Source organism: Triplophysa rosa, linkage group LG24, assembly GCF_024868665.1.
Source record: "Triplophysa rosa linkage group LG24, Trosa_1v2, whole genome shotgun sequence".
In the NCBI taxonomy this organism is placed as follows: domain Eukaryota; kingdom Metazoa; phylum Chordata; class Actinopteri; order Cypriniformes; family Nemacheilidae; genus Triplophysa; species Triplophysa rosa.
Genome location: NC_079913.1, coordinates 13,175,577 through 13,195,211, shown reverse-complemented (window position 1 = coordinate 13,195,211; position 19,635 = coordinate 13,175,577). Strand labels below are relative to the sequence as shown.

At 39.6% G+C, this 19,635-nt stretch overlaps 1 protein-coding gene across 1 annotated transcript in view; it reads right to left on the bottom strand.

Moving 5' to 3' along the window:
* Positions 1-19,635, bottom strand: part of lamb1b (laminin, beta 1b) — a 32,425-nt gene that overhangs the window by 6,355 nt on the left and 6,435 nt on the right. The window contains exons 8-24 of the mRNA XM_057323873.1: positions 19,416-19,536; positions 18,722-18,910; positions 18,104-18,280; positions 17,884-17,996; positions 17,587-17,666; positions 15,433-15,568; positions 15,150-15,308; positions 14,919-15,040; positions 13,531-13,651; positions 12,835-13,024; positions 12,220-12,363; positions 11,085-11,316; positions 10,423-10,586; positions 10,113-10,337; positions 9,812-10,026; positions 9,526-9,622; positions 29-398 (exon numbers count right to left, since the gene is read on the bottom strand). Coding sequence (XP_057179856.1) covers positions 29-398; positions 9,526-9,622; positions 9,812-10,026; positions 10,113-10,337; positions 10,423-10,586; positions 11,085-11,316; positions 12,220-12,363; positions 12,835-13,024; positions 13,531-13,651; positions 14,919-15,040; positions 15,150-15,308; positions 15,433-15,568; positions 17,587-17,666; positions 17,884-17,996; positions 18,104-18,280; positions 18,722-18,910; positions 19,416-19,536 — 2,855 coding nt within the window. The remainder of the gene's footprint in view (positions 1-28; positions 399-9,525; positions 9,623-9,811; positions 10,027-10,112; positions 10,338-10,422; positions 10,587-11,084; positions 11,317-12,219; positions 12,364-12,834; positions 13,025-13,530; positions 13,652-14,918; positions 15,041-15,149; positions 15,309-15,432; positions 15,569-17,586; positions 17,667-17,883; positions 17,997-18,103; positions 18,281-18,721; positions 18,911-19,415; positions 19,537-19,635) is intronic.

Here is a 19,635-nt window from a genome sequence, read left to right as displayed (position 1 = left end):
GTGTTGTGTGTGGATGTTTCATACATACTTAGCTTGCTGACGTAGACTCTGCGTGTGTTTCAGAGTTTGATGAATCTTATCATCGTCCAGTATCTGTCTGAGCTGTTTTATCCCATCATCCAGACTTGATATTGTATCTTTATAAGGCGACGTCAAGCCCGTGTCTTTCAGCTCCTCTACCGAGTCCATCAGCCTCTGTGTTTGATTGGTCAGTTCTCCCACGTTAGTGTCCCAGTCACGAAAACACTTGTGACACGGCTCACACTGAGGGAAGGTCCCCACGTAGCCACGCCCACAGGAGTCACACATTCGCCCGGACACTCCCTCTATGCACACGCATTCTCCAGACATCTTATCACACTGTTGAGTGGCAATGCCTCGTGGGTCACAGTCACATACTGGAACGCAAACATATGCTCACGTAAATAACAAATAAAAATGTCAAAATCGTTTAAATGATTTAAAGTCTTGGATGGGAACCTGAATGTACTGGAAGGAAGAGTGAATTCCTATGTGTGTGTGTGTGTGTGTGTGTGTGAAAGAGAGAGAACTTGCTCAAATGTGTGAGAGCACATCTGTTTTTTAACATGCATAATATATTAGAACAGGGAATAATATGTATCTGGGTGATTATGACTGTCAAGAACATATTTCATGCCACAGTTATCAAAAGAAATTATACTATGGAGATTATCCATAAAGCAAATAGTATATAATTTGAATGGTTTTTGTACATCATGGGGCTACTGCCTTTATTAATGCTGACACCGTGTCTACACCGGATGCAGCGCAATGCGACAAAAGAACACATTAGAACCTTTTCATTTTACATTTTGTCCACACTGGATGCGACGCGGTGCGAGGCGACAATCCCATTAGAACAAGCCGTGTCACGCCGGTCGCATCTGGTGTAGACACGGTATGATTAATTAAAAAAATTATATATATTTCACAATATTCTAAAACAATTAAAATACACTATATATAATACAATATACATTTTAGAAAATTACAATTAAAATAAAATAAAATACAATATTTGTCATGATCCTGCCTCTTCTTGTCTTGATATTCTAGCTATTCTAGCCACGTGTTTTGTGTGGAGACACATGGTAATTGTTTGTATATGATGGCCATGCATTCTCCTGTCTCGTCCCTTGACCCCGCCCCCTCGTTTTGGTTTCCACCAGTGTTTTCATTACCCACACCTGCCTAGTGTAATTATCTCTTGTTAGTTCCCATATTTAATGTCCTTGTGTTTGCTGTCCTGTGGGGTTTTGTTTCGTTGTGCTTCGTAACTTGCCATGTCCATATGCTTACCTTGTGTCTTGATGCCTGTTATTTACCTAGTCCTGTCGTTTGAAAAAAGTAAGTTTTAGTTTTGTTTTTTTGCCGCCTCTTGGGGTGTCTTTTGTTTCAGTTTATATTTGTCATGTTCTCGTTTTTCTCCTCATCGTGGGCTTTTGTTTTTGTATAATAAAGTTTTCGTTTATTTGTGTACCGCTGCCTGCATTTGAGTTCTCTCCGTGAACGTTCCTGACAGTATTACTATACAATATAGTATAATATTTATATTATATACATTTTAATGGTGGTAAAAGGGTGTATGCTTTAATTTAGATAGTAATATAATGCAAAATTTTGTGATAACTTAAAGCACCGTGTTCTATTCGTTTTTTATTTTGCAATAAAACAACAGTGGTACTGGTATACCATAACAGCATGTACAGCCAAATATTATAACGATCCTGTTTCTGCCCAGGACTTTTGTCTTACAGCAGGGGGTACCTTCGGGAGCCTCCTATCAGGCATCACCAAAGGGACACTCATTTCAGTTCTGGTCGCTCCGTGACTGCAGGGGTCGCTGCTGTCACATCTCTTCACCTGATTACGTGCTGATCGCCCACACCTGTGTCACACCCTTTATTACTCTGTTTGTTCGTGGACTCTGTGTTCAGTCTTGAGCCATTACTCCTGTGATCCAAGCTGTTGGTCTTCTCAAGCTAAGTCTAGTTTGTTATGGTTTTTTAGACCCTCGTGTCTACTCTTTGTTACACTGTTTTTGGAAGCATGGCTTTCCATATTGTTTTGTATTTTGTGTTAACTTTAAGTAAAGATTCATGCTGGATAACTCAAGTCTCCTGTATCTCTGAGCTTCTGCAATTGGGTTTACTTCCCTTTGAAAATAGCTCACTGTGTTATCTCTCACATTTAGTACACCAGAGACCCGGGTCGAAACTCACTACACACAACCCGTTACAGCAAGACTGAACCATGGAAACCAACCCAGCAGAAGCATCCCAACAAGCACCAGGCATCGAAAACATTCTCTCAGCACTCTCTGAGCAAGCTACGACCATCCAACGACACGATCAGGCTCTCCCTGAGATTCTCCTGCTCCTTCACCTGCAGTCTCAAGGCACATCACCTCAGGAGCTTCAGCAACCTCCTGGACCTCAATCCAGACCCATTCGGACATCTTCTGAGCCCAGATTACCAGCACCAGAACGGTATGATGGCAACCCCGAGAGATGCAGAGGATTTCTCACCCAGTGTACCTTGACTTTCGAGCTCCAACCAAACAGCTTCTCTACTGAGATCAGCAAGCAAGGTGGCTTACATAATTACCCTTCTCACTGGCAAGGCGCTTGACTGGGCTTCGGCATTGTGGGATCAGAAGTCCCCATTGACCATTAATAGCCAGCTCTTCATCAAGGAAATGAGAAGAGTGTTTCTTCATCCAAGCAGTAGTCGTGACGTTGATCGTCGCCTGTTAAGCCTTTCTCAAGGGACACGAAGCGCAGCTGAACTCGCCATCGAGTTTCGCACACTGGCAGCAGAGAGTGGCTGGGATCAACCCGCCCTTAAGGCGATCTTCCACCATGCCCTGTCACCCAAGCTTAAGGACAAGTTGGCCTTCCGAGACCCGGTGCCCAATCTCGAGTCCATCATTGACATGGCTATCCGGGTAGACCATCGCCTCACAGAACACCAGCTGGAACGGTCCCGAGAGAACAGTCAAGCTCAAGCTGCTCTGGACAATTTCTCTTCTACCCATAATGACTCATGCATGAACCCATGCAGCTGGGAGGTACCCGATATCCCAGGTCGAACGCAGCCGAAGATTCAGAGAGAGGTGTTGTCTTTACTGTGGCAAAGCAGGCCACTTTCGCACAGCCTGTCCCGAACTGTCGGGAAAAGCCAACTCTCATCCTGGAGCAGGGACACCAGGGCGAGAATCGGAGTTACGTCCTGCACGACGGCCTCTGGTCTAACGATCCAAGCCACCATCACCCTAGATAAACGAGACTTTCATGTTCAGGTTTTTGTGGACTCTGGAGCTTCCGGATGCTTCATGGATTTTAAGATGGCCCAGTCTTAGCTATCCCGTCGGAAAACCTTCAGGAACCCCTTAATATAACGGCCGGGATCTAAGCCCAACTGCACCAGCCTGACCCAGGTAATGGCCCTAGGGGATGCCTCTTTGTTCCCGAGCGTATGCGTCCCAAGGTGTTACAGTGGGCACATGCTTAACCCCTCGTCAGGACACCCAGGGGCTACTAGAACCTGCGAACTGGTCCAGAGGAGGTTTTGGTGGCCCAGAGTGCAGAGAGACGTCAGGTCTTTCTCCTGAGAGAAAACGCTTTAAGTTGTTTACTTGACTACAGTGGCGTAGCAAGTCAGGCCTGGGACCATATGCAAAAACTTTTAACGGGCCCCCTCCGTCTGTTCACGACTGCGTTGCGCAATACTGGACATCGGTTGTTTACTTACTTAAAATGTTATTTAAATGTTACGTAACGGCAGACCCCAAGGGAACGCAAACTCCCAAGTGCCAAAAAGAGGGAAAAAGCGATGCAGCCAGCGTTTTGCACATGTTTTTACACGCGACATGTGAACGGCCCTAACATTTATATGATTATACAGTTGTCAAACATTAAACATTTAGCTACTTACATCTGGCTATTTCACTCTTCCAACCTCGGCTTCTGACACTATAGAAAATCCCGCCTTCTTTCATTTGATTGGACAGTAATCCTCGCCTTCCTTCATATGTTTGGCCAACTCAATCAGGGGTGCGTTTCCCAAAAGCATAGTTAGCCAACTATGGTCGCAAGTTCCGTCGTTTCAGCATAGTTCAACGATTCAAGCATTTCCTGAAATACTTCCAACAATCAATCGCAAGCATCATCGCAAAGTTGCGTGGTTGGAACTACAGGCATCATGCTTTTGAGCAAGGTAAGCAAGCAACATGCAGTGCATTCTATATCCATCATTCTAAATATACAAATTCAATTTTAAATCTTTTAGTTTGTCAAGAAAATAGAAGCGTTGTTTTTTTAAAGTGTGCATGCACCTGGACCTATGTGCTCTAGGACCCTGAGAAATCCCTGGGTGGAGTACGTAGGAGGAAACTTATGAATGAGTTAAATATTGTGAAATAAAACAACAGAGAGCAAAAATACGATCACAAAAATAGTTTTCAGATGCAGTGTACATTATTTACAGCAATAATATAAGATTAAATCGATCTAAATGGATTAATTAGAAGACAGTATTTCTCCGCCACCTATGTGACGTCATCAACTATGTTGTTGAACCAACGTTGTTCAAATGACAGATGTTGTCGTGAGTAGCTAGTATGCATTGTACTATGGTGGTTAACCAGCGAGTTATGTGGTTGTTCAGGAAACGCACCCCAGATTGACATTGACGAACTCATTCAGAGTCTATATAAATTAAACTTCATTCTGTTTCGACCCAGCAAGGTAAACAAAGTAATGTTGTACATTATACAATAATAATAGTGTTAATGATTATATGTATTAAATAGATTCCAACTAATTGGGACAATAAAGACCTTTCTACTACCCCTAACCTTACCATGTAATTTATTATTAAACACCTGTTAGCCAATTTCAAATATTTTCATTTTGTTGAAAAGAAATGCCTGTATGATCTGATATGTGATATAAAAATGTAGTTCGGCTAAAGGCGGATTCGATCTTTCGTTAATATTTAGCGTCAGAACTTCTGGTCACGCGTCTTACTCACTACGCCACTAAAGCTTTTCATGAAGAAACTTCGTTTTTACATTCAACATTTTTTTCTGGGGGAGGACGCACTCACATGTGCCCATGGGTAGACCAGATCTGAGATCAGTCATCTAGTAATTTTCTACAATATTAAACGGCATGAATAAAACTTGCGGGCCCCCAATCCCCTGGGCCCATATGCACCTTCATACCCTGCATACCCAGACGCTATGCCACTGCTTGACTAAATCAAGCACATTAAATATAAGATGTTTTGCAATACTGTTATGTGCATTAGTGCGTTTCTGCCAGAAAGATAAGACAGGAAATGAGAAAAAGACATTGTGTGTTTGGTTGTATTCAACTAGAACACCAACATTGGCTACTGTGTATAGACCCCCCTACACTGATTTTCTGAAAGAGTTCGCGGACTTCTTATCAGACCTATTGGTTAATGTTGATAAAGTACTAATTGTCGGAGATTTTAATATCCACGTAGATAGTGCTAACGATGCATTAGCAGTGGCGTTTACAGAGCTACTACACTCTTTTGGAGTAACACAACACATCACTGGACCCACTCATCGATTTAATCATACACTAGACTTGATTATATCTCACGGAGCCGATCTAACAATATAGATATTATACCTCAAAGTGACGATGCCACTGATCACTATCTTATAACATGTACACTGCGCACTGCAGAAATCAGCCGTTTAACTCGTTATCGACAGGGTAGAACAATTACCTCGGCTACTAAAGATAGTTTCGCAAAGAGCTTGCCAGATCTGACTCCTTTAATAACCATACCAATAAATACAGAATCACTCGATGACATGACCAGCAAATTGGGCACTTTTTTCTCTAATACATTAGAAGCTGTCGCACCTATGAAGTCAAAAAAGATTAATGAGAAAAACGTAGCACCATGGTACAATAGCACCACTCGCGCCCTTAAAAGAGAAACAAGTAAACTGGAGCGCAAATGGAAACAAACCCAATTAGAGGTCTTTAAAATTACGTGTAAAGAGAGTGCAAACTGTTATAAAAAGGCACTAAAAGCAGCAAAAGCTGAGCACCTCCGTAACCTCATAGAAACTAACAAAAACAATCCAAGGTTTATATTTAATACAGTTGCTAAACTAACAAATAAACAGACATCACCTGACCTGGGTATTCCGCCGCACCTTGGTAGCAAAGAATTCATGAATGTTTTTAGAGAAAATCGGAAACATACGAGACAAAATAGTAAAAACTCAACCTCCAAGTCTGTCCTATGAATTAGTACCAACCATCGCCCCAAAAGAAAGCCTACAGTGTTTTTCACCTATAAAACAGGAAGATTTAATTAAACTTATTGCAACATCTAAACCTACAACTTGCTTATTAGACCCCATACCAACTAAATTATTAAAAGAGTTATTACCCGTTGCAATTGAGCCCATTTATAACATTATCAACTCGTCAATTAATCTAGGCCATGTCCCAGGACCCTTTAAACTGGCCGTCATTAAGCCTCTTATCAAGAAACCAAACTTAGACCCCAATGAACTAGGAAACTATAGACCGATTTCAAATTTCCCTTACCTGTCTAAAATACTAGAAAAAGTAGTGTCCACTCAGTTGTGCTCTTTCTTACAAAATAATGACATACACGAAAAAATTCAGTCAGGCTTTAGACCGCATCATAGTACTGAAACTGCGCTCGTTAAAATTACAAACGACCTGCTTATAGCATCAGGTAAAGGTAACATCTCACTCCTAGTCCTGCTTGACCTTAGTGTTGCGTTCGATACTGTAGACCAGTGGTCACCAACCTTGCTCCTGGAGATCGACCGTCCTGAAGATTTCAGCTCTAACCCCAATCAAACACACCTGATCTATCTAATCAAGGTGTTCAGGTTTGCTTGATAATTACAGACAGGTGTGCTGAAGCGGGGTTGGAGCTGCTGTCTGCAGGACGGTCGATCTCCAGGAGCAGGGTTGGTGACCACTGCTGTAGACCATAAAATACTTCTAGATCGCTTACACAATTATACCGGTATTCAGGGACAGGCACTACAATGGTTCAGATCTTACTTATCGGACAGACATCAATTTGTCCATTTAATTGGGGAATCATCAAATCTAACGCAAGTAAATTATGGATTACCTCAGGGACCCTTGCTATTCTCCATTTACATGCTGCCCCTTGGAAACATTATTAGAAAACATGGAATTAGCTTCCACTGTTATGCAGATGATACTCAGCTATATATCTCATCAAGACCAGATGATTCCTTCCAGCTATCCAAATTGGCAGAGTGAATCGAAGATATAAAACATTAGATGACTTGTAATTTCCTTTTTTTAAATTCTAATAAAACAGAAATATTACTTATCCGACCAAAGACACGTAATCAGAATATTTCAGATTATAACCTGCAAATTCAAGGCTGCACTGTTACTAAAACAAATACAGTTAAAGACCTAGGCTTTATATTAGACAGCAACCTGTCATTTAAAAATCACATCTCAAATGTCACAAAAACAACCTTCTTCCACCTTAGAAATGTTGCCAAATTACGAAATATTCTATGTGTTGCTGATGCAGAGAAGTTTATTCATGCATTTGTAACCTCAAGACTTGACTACTGTAATGCACTGCTTAGTGGTTGTCCTGCATCATCAATAAATAAACTAGTTAGTTCAGAATGCAGCTGCCAGAGTTCTAACCAGGTCCAGAAAATACGATCACATAACCCCAATGTTATCAACCCTTCACTGGTTACCCATTAAGTATCGTATTGACTTTAAAGTTCTTTTAATTACTTATAAAGCCTTAAACGGTTTAGCCCCTACCTACATAACAGAGCTTATACCACACTACAACCCATCACGCTCTCTAAGATCTCAAAACTCCAGACTTTTGATAACACCTAGAATAACTAAATCCACCAAAGGGGGCAGAGCTTTCTCATACGTAGCACCTAAACTCCAGAATAGCCTTCCCGATACTATTCGAGGGTCAGACACACTCTCCCAATTTAAATCTAGATTAAAGACACATCTTTTCAGCCAAGCATTCACATAAACCACCGTGAGACTGCATTTATTAGATATTATATTTACTAGAATAATCTTTATTGTTCTATAAACACCATGCACTGTGCTGTGTTTAACCTTTTTTGTGTTTTTCAGTTTTTTCTTATTTTCTCCTGTAAAGCTGCTTTGGAACAATGCACATTGTGAAAAGCGCTATATAAATAAAATTGAATTGAATTGAACACTAATGCACATTTATGCTTAAAGTTACAACAGACTAAATAAACTGCATCAAACATTTACACATTAACATTTCTAAGAGTTTATTTACTGTGACCATGGCCCGGTTTCACAGACACAGTTTAGCTTAAGCCAGGACTATACCTTAGTTGAATTAAGATATTTATGTCGCTTTAATAAAAATGCCTTAGAAGAATGCATTACTGGTGTGCATCTTGAGACAAAACAATGGCACTGATATATTATAAGTTATTTCTGGGCAAGTCATATTCAGTTAAGACAGGTCACACATTCATTTTAGTCTGGGACTAGCCTTAAGCCTTGTCTGTGAAACCGGGCCCATGTGTGTTTGTACCAGCCCAGTTTCACACGGGAAACATTCGCATCACCACAAAAAAGGTTATCTGGATAATATTGAAGTATTTTTACAGTACTGTTTGAATGTGATCATTCTACGTCAGTGTTTCTCATCCAGTGGGTATGTGTTTAACAAAAATATATTTATATATATACACTATGTGTCATTTTGTGTAAATTACGTGGAAAGTAAGTAAATAGAAGTGAGTAAAGAGAAGGGACAACACAAGTTGAGTTAAAAGGAGCACACATATCTAAACAGATTTATTTATGCCAAGCTCTAGAATATTTTATTGAGTAGAAATTGTGAGTGGACAGGACTTCAAGACAAAAAATGTATGCAGGGAAAGGCAGAGAAATGGTCATGTTTAGTGTTAATGTAATTTAATTTCATTGAGTTGCCTTGGTTACAGATTGTGTTCTCATTGGTTTCCATAGTTACTGATTATTACCACCTGTGTCTCATTTAGTGCCCTCATTCACACATGTGTATATATTCTCCATGTTTTGGGACGTTCATGGTTGATTCTTGGCTTGATATAGAGTCTGTTTGCCCTCTGTTTTGGGTCATTAAAAGAGGGGTCTCCGAGTGGGGTCTTCCCCAGATGATATACAGTTATAAAATCCTCCAACCAAACCTTTGCTCTCAGTTTACAGTAATGCTAAGAATTTCTTACACAAAATGCAAGCAAATGGCTAAAACGGGCAACAAAAGCAGTCATAAGCTAACCAAGGCCTCCTGTAAATATCCATAAAGAGGTCCAAGAACAACCAAGTCTTCACAGAATATTCCCAAACAATGTCATCATGTTTTAAGACATTTCCCTATGGAAGTGTGCTGTTTATTTGTGTATTCTAGACTTACCGTAGCATTTGACCTCAGGATCGCCCCAAAATAGGTCTCTACACTCATCACATGTCCTGCCTCCAAAACCGGGCTTACACGAACACCGACCAGACAGCTTACGAGAAGAGACAAACATAGAAAATAGTGTTAAGTTTGTAATGATTTGTAAAGTTTGTAGAGCCAACTGGTGGTTGATCTGTCTCGGGGCACATAAACAATTACATTACATGCCTCAGAATGGCATCTGACATGTTAAAATGTTTAAAACGGGTGTACATGGAGTTTTATGCAAGCGTGTTCACACCAGGTCACAGGATGTACTATAGGAGTGTTCGGGGTGGCACTGGCAGGGTTGGCATCCTTTTCCACTGTTGATGTTCCATGTGTCTGGTACACAGCGGTCACACTGCTGACCCTCTACGCCAGGTAAGCACTGGCACTGCCCGTTGATCCTGTCACAATCGCACAGACCGTCGGCACAGCTATGTCTCGAAGTGCCCATGGGGTTGCACATACACTCTAAATTCAAGATTATACCAAAAAAAAAACTGGTTAAAAAACAGACAGAGGCTTAAAATCTCACAAACAAAAAACACGCCACTCACTTCTGCAGTTCTGTGTATGGGCGTCTCCATAGTAACCATGACTACAATACTGGCACACATCACCGTCAGTGTGAAACAGGCATTTGAGACAGACACCAGTGCGGGCATCACAAGATTCTGGGTCCTCCATGTTAATATTACTGTTACATTCACATGGACTGCACTGGCCACCTGGCACCTGAGGGTTACCATAGTAACCAGGAGCGCATTCGTCACACCTAGACCCTAATGACCAGGAGCAAAAGTGGGATTTGTTTTACATGAATTATAGTATGTTCACATTGTTGATTTGCCCAGAAGAAGCATTTACCTTTGTAGCCTGAGCTACATACACAGATCATTTGAAGAGAGTTGCGATTTTGGTAACAGCTCTCAGCAAACTGCCTGCCACTGCCTGGTCCGTCAGGGCACAAACAGGGCCGACATGGCTCAGATGAGCCAAGCAAAGCACTGCCGTGGTAACCACTCGCACATCTGGAGGAAAGGGTTTTGGGAAGTAAATGACATGTTGTGTTTGAGTTGTATAGTTATTTAAAGCTGCAAATGGTCACTGCTGCCTCTCTATCGCCCCCTCTGTTTGAATCTTAAATTGCAGGTTACTTTACATTCTTATCTTTACATGAGTTAAAATCAAATCATGTCAAACTTACATTTTATGAAAAAACGAGTCCTTATAGATTATTATAAGTGGAAATCATGGTAAGGTAAGGAGACAATTTTATGTATTTATTGTGCTTTATTGGCACAATATGTATTTTTCGCTACTAGAGGTCGCAAAACAATAAACTTAGGCGTAGCTTGATGATGCTGTGAAGGAACGTGAAATGATGGGAGTTGTATTCCACTGCCAATGAAAATCAACCTGACGGGACTTGGATTGTATATTTTGCAAAAATATTACATATTGTGCCTTTAAATGGATGAGACATGCGATAGTGGTTCTTAAGTCAACATTGTGCTATCCTTTCTCACCTCTCACAATGAATGCCAGTGGTGTAGCCCCTACAGTCCAGACACTCGCCTGTACGCGGGTGGCACTGCTCGCTGTGCCCGTTACAGAAGCAGGGTTGGCACTGAGGGAAACCCCAGTGGTTGGGTTTACAGTTGGCACACTGGCGCCCATATGCCCCTGGCACACACAAACACTGCCCAGTGGTGGGGTGGCAGAATGGGTTCTGAGAACCCAGCGGGTCACATTCACATGCTGCAGAGGAAGGATTGGAAAGACACCTATTAACTGTGGTTCAGTGATAATCTGACTGGAAATTATGTTTAGACTAAAAACCAAAAGAAATCAAAACAATGTTATATTTTTGCATGTTCAGTGTAGTCCCTTACTGGCATTTTATCAACCAAGTTCTTGTTACCATCAAGGCCTGAGATGTCTTTCAAACATAGTCTCCATCTATTCTGGGCTTTTTATTTACAGTGTAAAAAATTTCGCCTGATCTTTCAATAGTTCTTGTACAATTCCGTGGTGCTAATTATTGTGGTAATATTCATTTTCATGTAGCATCAATATTTCAGTGTATATTTAGCGCAAGTAAATTTTGAGCTTATATCATTAATTACGATATATCAGTATATTGCAAATAAACAAGAGCTGTACAAATTTTCACACATTTAAAAAATATATTTTCCAATTGTCACTGTCAAAAATGTCTAGATATGTGTGTTGCACAGGGAAGGTGGGATGAAGCGATGATAGGTGACAACGTCTGGAACTTGGTTCATGAGTACAGTATTAGTCATAAAAGACTTTTGTGTGAAAATATTTTTTCGGGTTTTTTTGTGAGTACAGTCGATGGTAAAAAAAGTTACGTGATTTTTGTATTCAGCGTGGTTAAACTTCATAAAGAAATAGTAAAAATTTAAGCGAAACGCAACTTTTTAACAAATTTGTTACATTGTCATTTGGTTCAAGTCATTCATTTAAACATTTTTATTTATTTATTTATTTTTTGTTTTGTAAAGAAACAAATGATGGGACAGTATATTTTCTCCACATAACTAGTTTCAGTTACTTTCAGATATGCCTTCAGATCAAACGATTTTCATGAAAAAAATTTCAGTCATATATTTTTGTGTATGTGTGGAGTTCACTAACGTCTGCATCCTGAAGGTCCAAACAAGAAGGTCGCAGGAGCACAGGTGTCACAGTTCCTGCCTGAAACATTGGGTCGACACTGGCACTGGCCACTGCTGGGGTCGCAAACAGAGCTCAGAGAACCACGTGGGTCACATTTACATTCTGCCAGTAAAATGAAAAAGGATTGAGAGGAAGGGAAACCAAAAAACAGTGCTCCACTGTGTTCATTTTTTACTGAAATGAATTTGCCCCATAGAATTTTAATGTAATTTTCCCAGAAACTGAGCTGCATCATGGGGTCACTGAGCCCAGAGGTGGAGCTGCTTAACAAGACACACTAAGACCAGAGGAAAAACTGTGGAGAACCACACAGGTCACACATACTTACCAAAAAATTATAAATTGTTGGCAGATAAATGGATATATGAGAGGAGATGGAAAGAAACAGATTAGACCAAATCTACTTTTATCATTTACATTTTCCCACTTATAATGGAAAAAGATTTTCCTAATAAAAAAGTATTTTCTAAATTAAAAATTTCTAAAAATAATAATTGATGAATTAAAAAAAGGCTTTTTTGCCTAGACTAAATAAATAGAACTTGATTTTGATTCTTCATCTGATGGTCTTACCCAGAGCTTTATTGTGCATTAGCGCAGATATGCTGTAGATGTAGTCTCTACAAATATCCGTCATGGGGATTTGAACAACACTTTGGCTGCGTTCCAAACATCGGTACTTCTGAAACATTTCCCAGTTCTCTTGCTGCTGGACTCCTCCAGAAAACAGATCCAGATCTTGCACCACTGGCAGCAGCACTATCTATAGAGGTCAGAGGTCACACCGTTGTGTTGTGAGTCAAGATTCATCATGTGTATATAAGTAGTTTTGCTAACTTACAGGGCAGATATTTTCAAGAAAGTCATCATATGGAAACCATAACATGACAAATAGACCTTGTAGAGACAAAAAGTTACAAAAGTAATTTAAATCTAAAAAAACTGCTTCAATGGCATTTAGAAGTGTTTTAAGGGGGAAAATGAATTCAATTCATAAATAAATCAAAAACTGTTTTTAATTCTACAATAATTTCAAGAATTTTCCTAGGATTGGGTTTCCTGTACAGTAAAGGCTGTTGCAGGGAATAACACTAAACACTTGAGTCCAATGAAAGACTGGCAATGTTTTTGACATTGTAGGTGTACCATGAGGTCTCTATTAATAGATTCCTATTTTTGTGGGTCTTGAGATAGATTATACCTGGAATGAAGGTTTGGGAGCCCCTGGTAGGTTTAGTTAATGTGTATCATTATATGTACAGTACTTACTGAATCAATAAGTGTGTGAGGAGAGGAGTGATAACTGTATGATGAGTACTGTGGAAAGTTAAATTTCACAGTGTAGTTCTGACCCTTCTCCAAACACACTGGACTAGAAAGAACCGCATATCTGGAACATAAACACAACACACAAAAGCACTATCAATTACAAATGAGTCACACTGGTTGTTTATAGTCAACGTATTCCAAAAACAGTATTTTCTTTTAAAACATGAAGTTGAGGGCTGTTTCTAAACCCCGTTCACTATCTCTACATATCTTCACAGTATACTTGAAAGAGTAAATGAAAACGAGTGGGTGAATTTGCATTGGGTGGGTATGCATTGACATCACTTTCCCACGTGAACACTCCGGGACACACCCCCTTGAGTACAAGGTCACGTTTCCTTGAGTGGTAAAACACGCAGCAAAATGTCTGCTTTCAATACAGGAGAAACAAAGAAACCCGGGACTGAAACACGCAATTATTTGCTGAAATTAAAAGCAGTTGGATTCGACGGTGAGCCTTACGACTTCCAAAGGAACCAGGTGTCCTTGGACACTGATGTGTTTCACGGAATTTTGCGTTTCCTGATATTGTAAGCTGCCATTTTGCGGAGTGTTTTGCCACTCAAAGGAGCGTGTTTTGGCGTGTTCACATGGGAATGTGATGTCACATGCATACCCTCTATACATGGTGGCACACTTGTTTTTGTTATGCATCATGGGAATGAGTAAGTGCACTAATGTCCACTATGAGTTTAAAAATGGCCGTCCCCTCAAATAGTGGCCCATATTAGGATATGGGGGTATTTGGACACAGCCTAGGTAATGCTTAGTCCACCTTTTTTTAATAGCCAACCGGCTTTTACGTTTAACCTGATTTGCTACTTGCTAATTGATACGACTCGTAGTAGAGGAAGGGGCGTTTTTATTTAAGAGAGCATCTGAATTAAAATGATTGGACAATATTTTGAGTCTGTTTTCCCCCGCCCAAAAAATAATGAAAATGTAAAATGCTTCAACGTTTGAGAGTTCACTAGTTTAAAGCTGACCTTAAAGCTAACACATATGAACTAAAAGCCACAAAACTCATTCTGATTTCATGGAGTCTTTAAAGTAACATGGATGGGCAGGGCTGTGTTTACCGACCCGAACACAGAACTTACAGAGTGTGGTTGCAGCCACTATGAGGCTGCTCAGATAGCAGCAGGAGTATAATTCGTCCGGTTAAGAGTTGTTCTACCACTGAAATAATTTTAGAGACATTATTTTAAGGTCGAAAAAACTACAAAAAACTAAGTGTTGCTTTAAAGCTAGTTTACTAAGGCAACCCACCAAGTGAATTTTGCAAATACTTATATTTGTACATCCCTATACACTAAATACCATCTCACCTGGATCCAGGATGCAGTGAAATGCTTTGCTTATCACTGTAAGTAGAAGTGCAGAGAGCTGATGGGTAACCAGCGTCGGGCCGCTCCACCATCATCAATACTTGCTCCCATTCATCAGGCAACTACAACGGAGAAACCAAACTTGCTTGTCATGTTTGTGTCAATGTATGTACTCTATAGTAGATAAGTAGATAATTAAGTTATATGTTGAATATTGCGTTTGTGTATTACCTGTGGTTCATAGCGGATCATGAAATTGTATTCCATAGACTGTGGCAAATTGTAAATGTTGAACCTCAGCGTTTCGCCCTCTGGTACTTTTACAAATCCTGGACCTGTCCAGGTGGGCTTACGATCCACAGGTAAAGGTCTTTCAACCAATCTCACGCCCTGTGTGCAATAAACACATTCTTATATAAACTAATGTGCGCCTGTTGCTGTGTTAATGAAGTTACTGGTTTAATACATTATAATGTATTGACTTGGGCTAATATAGTGTGTAGAACTCAAATACCGGTCCGAAAGATGCATCCTCAGCTTCAAAAGTGTAGTGGTCCAGTCCTGCGAAATAGTACCCAGAGTGCACCTGGTCACAACGCCTGCCAAACATGTGTTCCTTACATACGCACTGTCCTGTCTCTGGAAAACAACTAGAAATGGTAGAAATGTGCTCTAATTATTACATTATATATATATATATATAAAACATTATTTGGTTTACAGTTTTTCTCGATTGCTAAAACACAATTTCTGAAAACTTGCTCCATTTTATGAAAACATTAAACACAAAACCTCATCTTCAAGCACTATTTACAAAACCTCTGACCTCTGTTCGCCTCAAAACAGTTTTACCTGTGTTCAAAATCAAACACTGCTCTCAAATCATAAACAAAGTGATCAAAATGATATACACTATCAAGCCGTCAGTAAACAATACACCAAAAAAATAGAAAACGCTTTGTTCAAAACATATAGCTTTCTGGGAGAAGTAAATTTTTAATCTCAAAACAAATTCCATATTTTTTCGTCATTGTCTTTTGATGAACGAAAACATGTTCTATCATAGTAGCTCAAAATTGATCAGAAATGACTACTCTGCTTCGCTCTTTGCAAAAAAATGTTGTTCTTCCTCCTCCTTGTAACCCTATTTTTACAATACTGTACCCTGCATCTCACAAACTTGTCCTTTGTCTCTGTGATACTGTAATTCTTGTTCTTTGTTGATATGAACCTCCAACCAGTCAAAATCTATTGAGCAGTCAGTAATGTTAACAAATGTCCAATCATGTTTCGGCCTCTCCTTCTCCTCTTTGTTAGATTGATCATCGACAAAGATGAAGTCATGGGGTCTGTCCAAGGATTCCAAGTCAAATATTGTCTGTGTAGAAATACAATATACTGTATTTAGAATTTTGTAAGTCGTACAGAGACAGTGCTATACTGTAGAGTACAATTAGGCCTACCGTATGCACTTCTGATTCGCATACATCGTATGTACTGAAGAGTAATGTCATTCACATAGTATGTGTTAGTACTGTAGACAATCTGGATTACAGTAAATGTTTCTGAATGTACACTTACTTGCACATACTGAGCTCGCAGTTTTTTCACCCTGGGCAAGTTGCGCTCAAAAGGTACTCTGTATACTTGTTTCATTCGCATCCTGTTACGATGGAGGACACGGGTCAATTGTGGAAATGCTCACACTGTCGATTCCCTGGAAGTGTGTGTTGTCTTGTATCACTCGTTCCTGGATTCCTCTGAGTCGTATTACATTATCTTGAAGGACCATGCCCACTATAACGGCCTCTTGCTCCCGAGTGAATATAGCTGTCCTTCCACCTGCATGTGGCAGCCTTGCAATTCTACAAAAAGTGGATGTGCAGTTACAAAAAATATTCATGCAGTACTATACATGCAGTGATAAACTTTACAAATGTCTATTGAAACAGCTGCATATAGTGTAGTACAGTAAATAAATTTGCAATTACAAAAATACAGTAGTACACTGTACCTGTTCTCTTCTCTGAATGTCCTTACTATTGTGGACACAGAAAATCGGCTCAAATTGGGATGCACTCTATGTCCTGCTTCCCTCATTGTCAGTCCATGGACAAGAACATGGTCTATGACTGTTGCTCGAATTTCATCAGATATTTCCACTCTTTGTCTTCCTCTTCCTCTTCGTCCTCCTCTTCCTCTTTCTTGCCCTCCTCCTCCTCGTCGCCCACCCCACCTTCTCACATTGTTTCTTCTATCGATTCTCAGACTTTCTCCTTCCCACCTTCAACAACCTGTTTGCTCTCTGAACTGGCTTATATTGGTTGCGTCACATCATTTGAAACGGGTTAAATCAATTTTGAGTGGATGTGTTCTATCAATGACACGTGTTCTCTATTTGTATTTGATTGTTGCCACTTGTGTTTACCAGCATGGATGACATGTGCATTAGAGTGCAGAATGTGTTTTGAGAATGAGAATGTGTTTTGAGTTTTGCTGAAAAGTCTAAGTGAGATCTGCAAATTGTGTTTTGCCATGTGAAATGGTGTAAGTTATTGACAACAGACTGCACAATTAGCTAAATGAGTTCAGGCAACTGAGAACTTTGTTCAGCCAATGGGTTTTAGTGTTTTAGCAATCGAGAAAAACTGTAAAAGCTGATTCTTACTTATTATTCAAAGCCCCGCCCACATCACAGTCACATGGTCTGCAGCCATCCATATCGTTACTGAGACCCCAGTGCTGAGGCTGAAAGCGAAAATAGAGTTACTCTCAAACACAAAGGCTGTATTTGGATATTCTTCCGCATTCTTCTTATTTCTGTACTATACAACATGTATACCTTATATAGTCATATATTGTAATTTTATACATAAATGGACTAGTGAACTACTAAATGTACCAAAAATACTGGGAATGATTTATTCCCAGTATGATCCCAGGCTATTGACTAATGCTCTCTTACCAAACACTGGTCACAGTTTCGTCCGGTGACAAGACGTTTGCAATAACAGCTTCCTGTCTCTGTATCACAGGGACCTCCTGCTGAGAGTGTGCCCAGAGGATTACAGCTGCACGCTGTGGCCATAAACACAAAAATGAAAGAAAAAAAATTAACTAACAGGAAGTGTTTTAAAGTTCTGAGAGACTGTTCAGATAAATCAGATGTGTGTATGTTTACTGACGCAGACATCCCAGTGGGTCATCACTGAGGCCGTAATGTCCCTTTTTACAGTGGTCACAGCGTTCTCCTTCAACATTAGGTTTGCAGTGACACTGTCCAGCAATCATATCTTCCAGTACATCTGTAGCGCTGTCACATATGCCTCCGTTTAGAGAGCCCCTGGGGTCACAGTCACAAGCTAAACACAAACATTAAAGGGACGGTTCACCCAAAAATGAAAATTCTGTCATAGTCACCCTCTTATCGTTTCAAACCTGTATGACTTTCTTTCTTCAGCAGAACACAGAAGAAGATATTTTGAAAAATGCTGGTAACCAAACAATCGCAGTATCTATTCACTTTTATTCTATGGACACAAAATCCAATGCAAGTCAATGCATATCGCCATAGTTCGGTTACCAACATAATTCCATGTATCTTCTTTTGTGTTCTGCTGAAGAAAAAAGTTTCATTTGTTCTCGGACTCTCAGACTGAGAGATGAGTCTAAAATATTTTGTAATGTCAGCAGATGCTGCCAGTAGAGCTTTATTTTAATGTTTAAAATTCACAAGTTATACAGATCAATAGAACGCTTCTGTATGGTCAAATACAACTACTGTAATACACAAACAGACTTACGTTTACAGATGTTGGGGTCTCTGATGTCTCTGTCAGGGTGCTGGAAATAGAATGGTTTGCAGGTCTGACACCATTGGCCTTCTGTGTTGTGTTGACAATCATCACACACACCTCCACTTATGTTACCAGATGAATGATACACTGCCATGTCAAAGTGACAGGAATACGAGTGATGGTTACACTCACATTCTGTCAGAGAGAGAGAGAGAGAGAGAGGGAGAGAAAGAGGCCAGATATACAGTATTACAATGGCTCTACATACAACATAAAGCAGGATTAATGTCAAGAATATCTGACAGAAACTATTTTCAGTGGGAAATGAAGAGTGGGATTTAAATGAATCTATTTGTTTGACAAATGTCATCAATGGAAAAGATGTGTGAGAGGTATTGAAAATGAAATGTTTATTTATTTTTAACGATGTAAGCGTGTTTGTCAAACATTATTGAAAATAATGTCTATAAAAAGTAATCAAAAATAAATAAATAATAAATAAATAATAAAACCGTTTTTTAAATAAAAATGATAATAATTAATTATTATATATACATTATTAGAAAAATACAAATAAAAAGTAATCAAAAATAAATAATAATTAAAAACAAATAATAAACTCCTTTTGAAATAAAAATGATAATAATATAATATAATTTCAACTATTTTACTAATAAAGTTGCATCTGTGTGTGTCATACTCTTGCATGCGTTTGTTTTGCGGCCCACTGCTGGTCTCCAGGGCAGATCTTGATAAAAGTCCTCACACTCCTCACAGTTCAGTCCAGAAGTGTGGTGTTTACACACACAATTACCATGAACCTGCACACAAAAACACACACACATTTTGGGTTTTCATGTTTTTTGGGGACTTTCCATAGACAAAATAATTTGTATACTACACAAATTGTATTTTATATC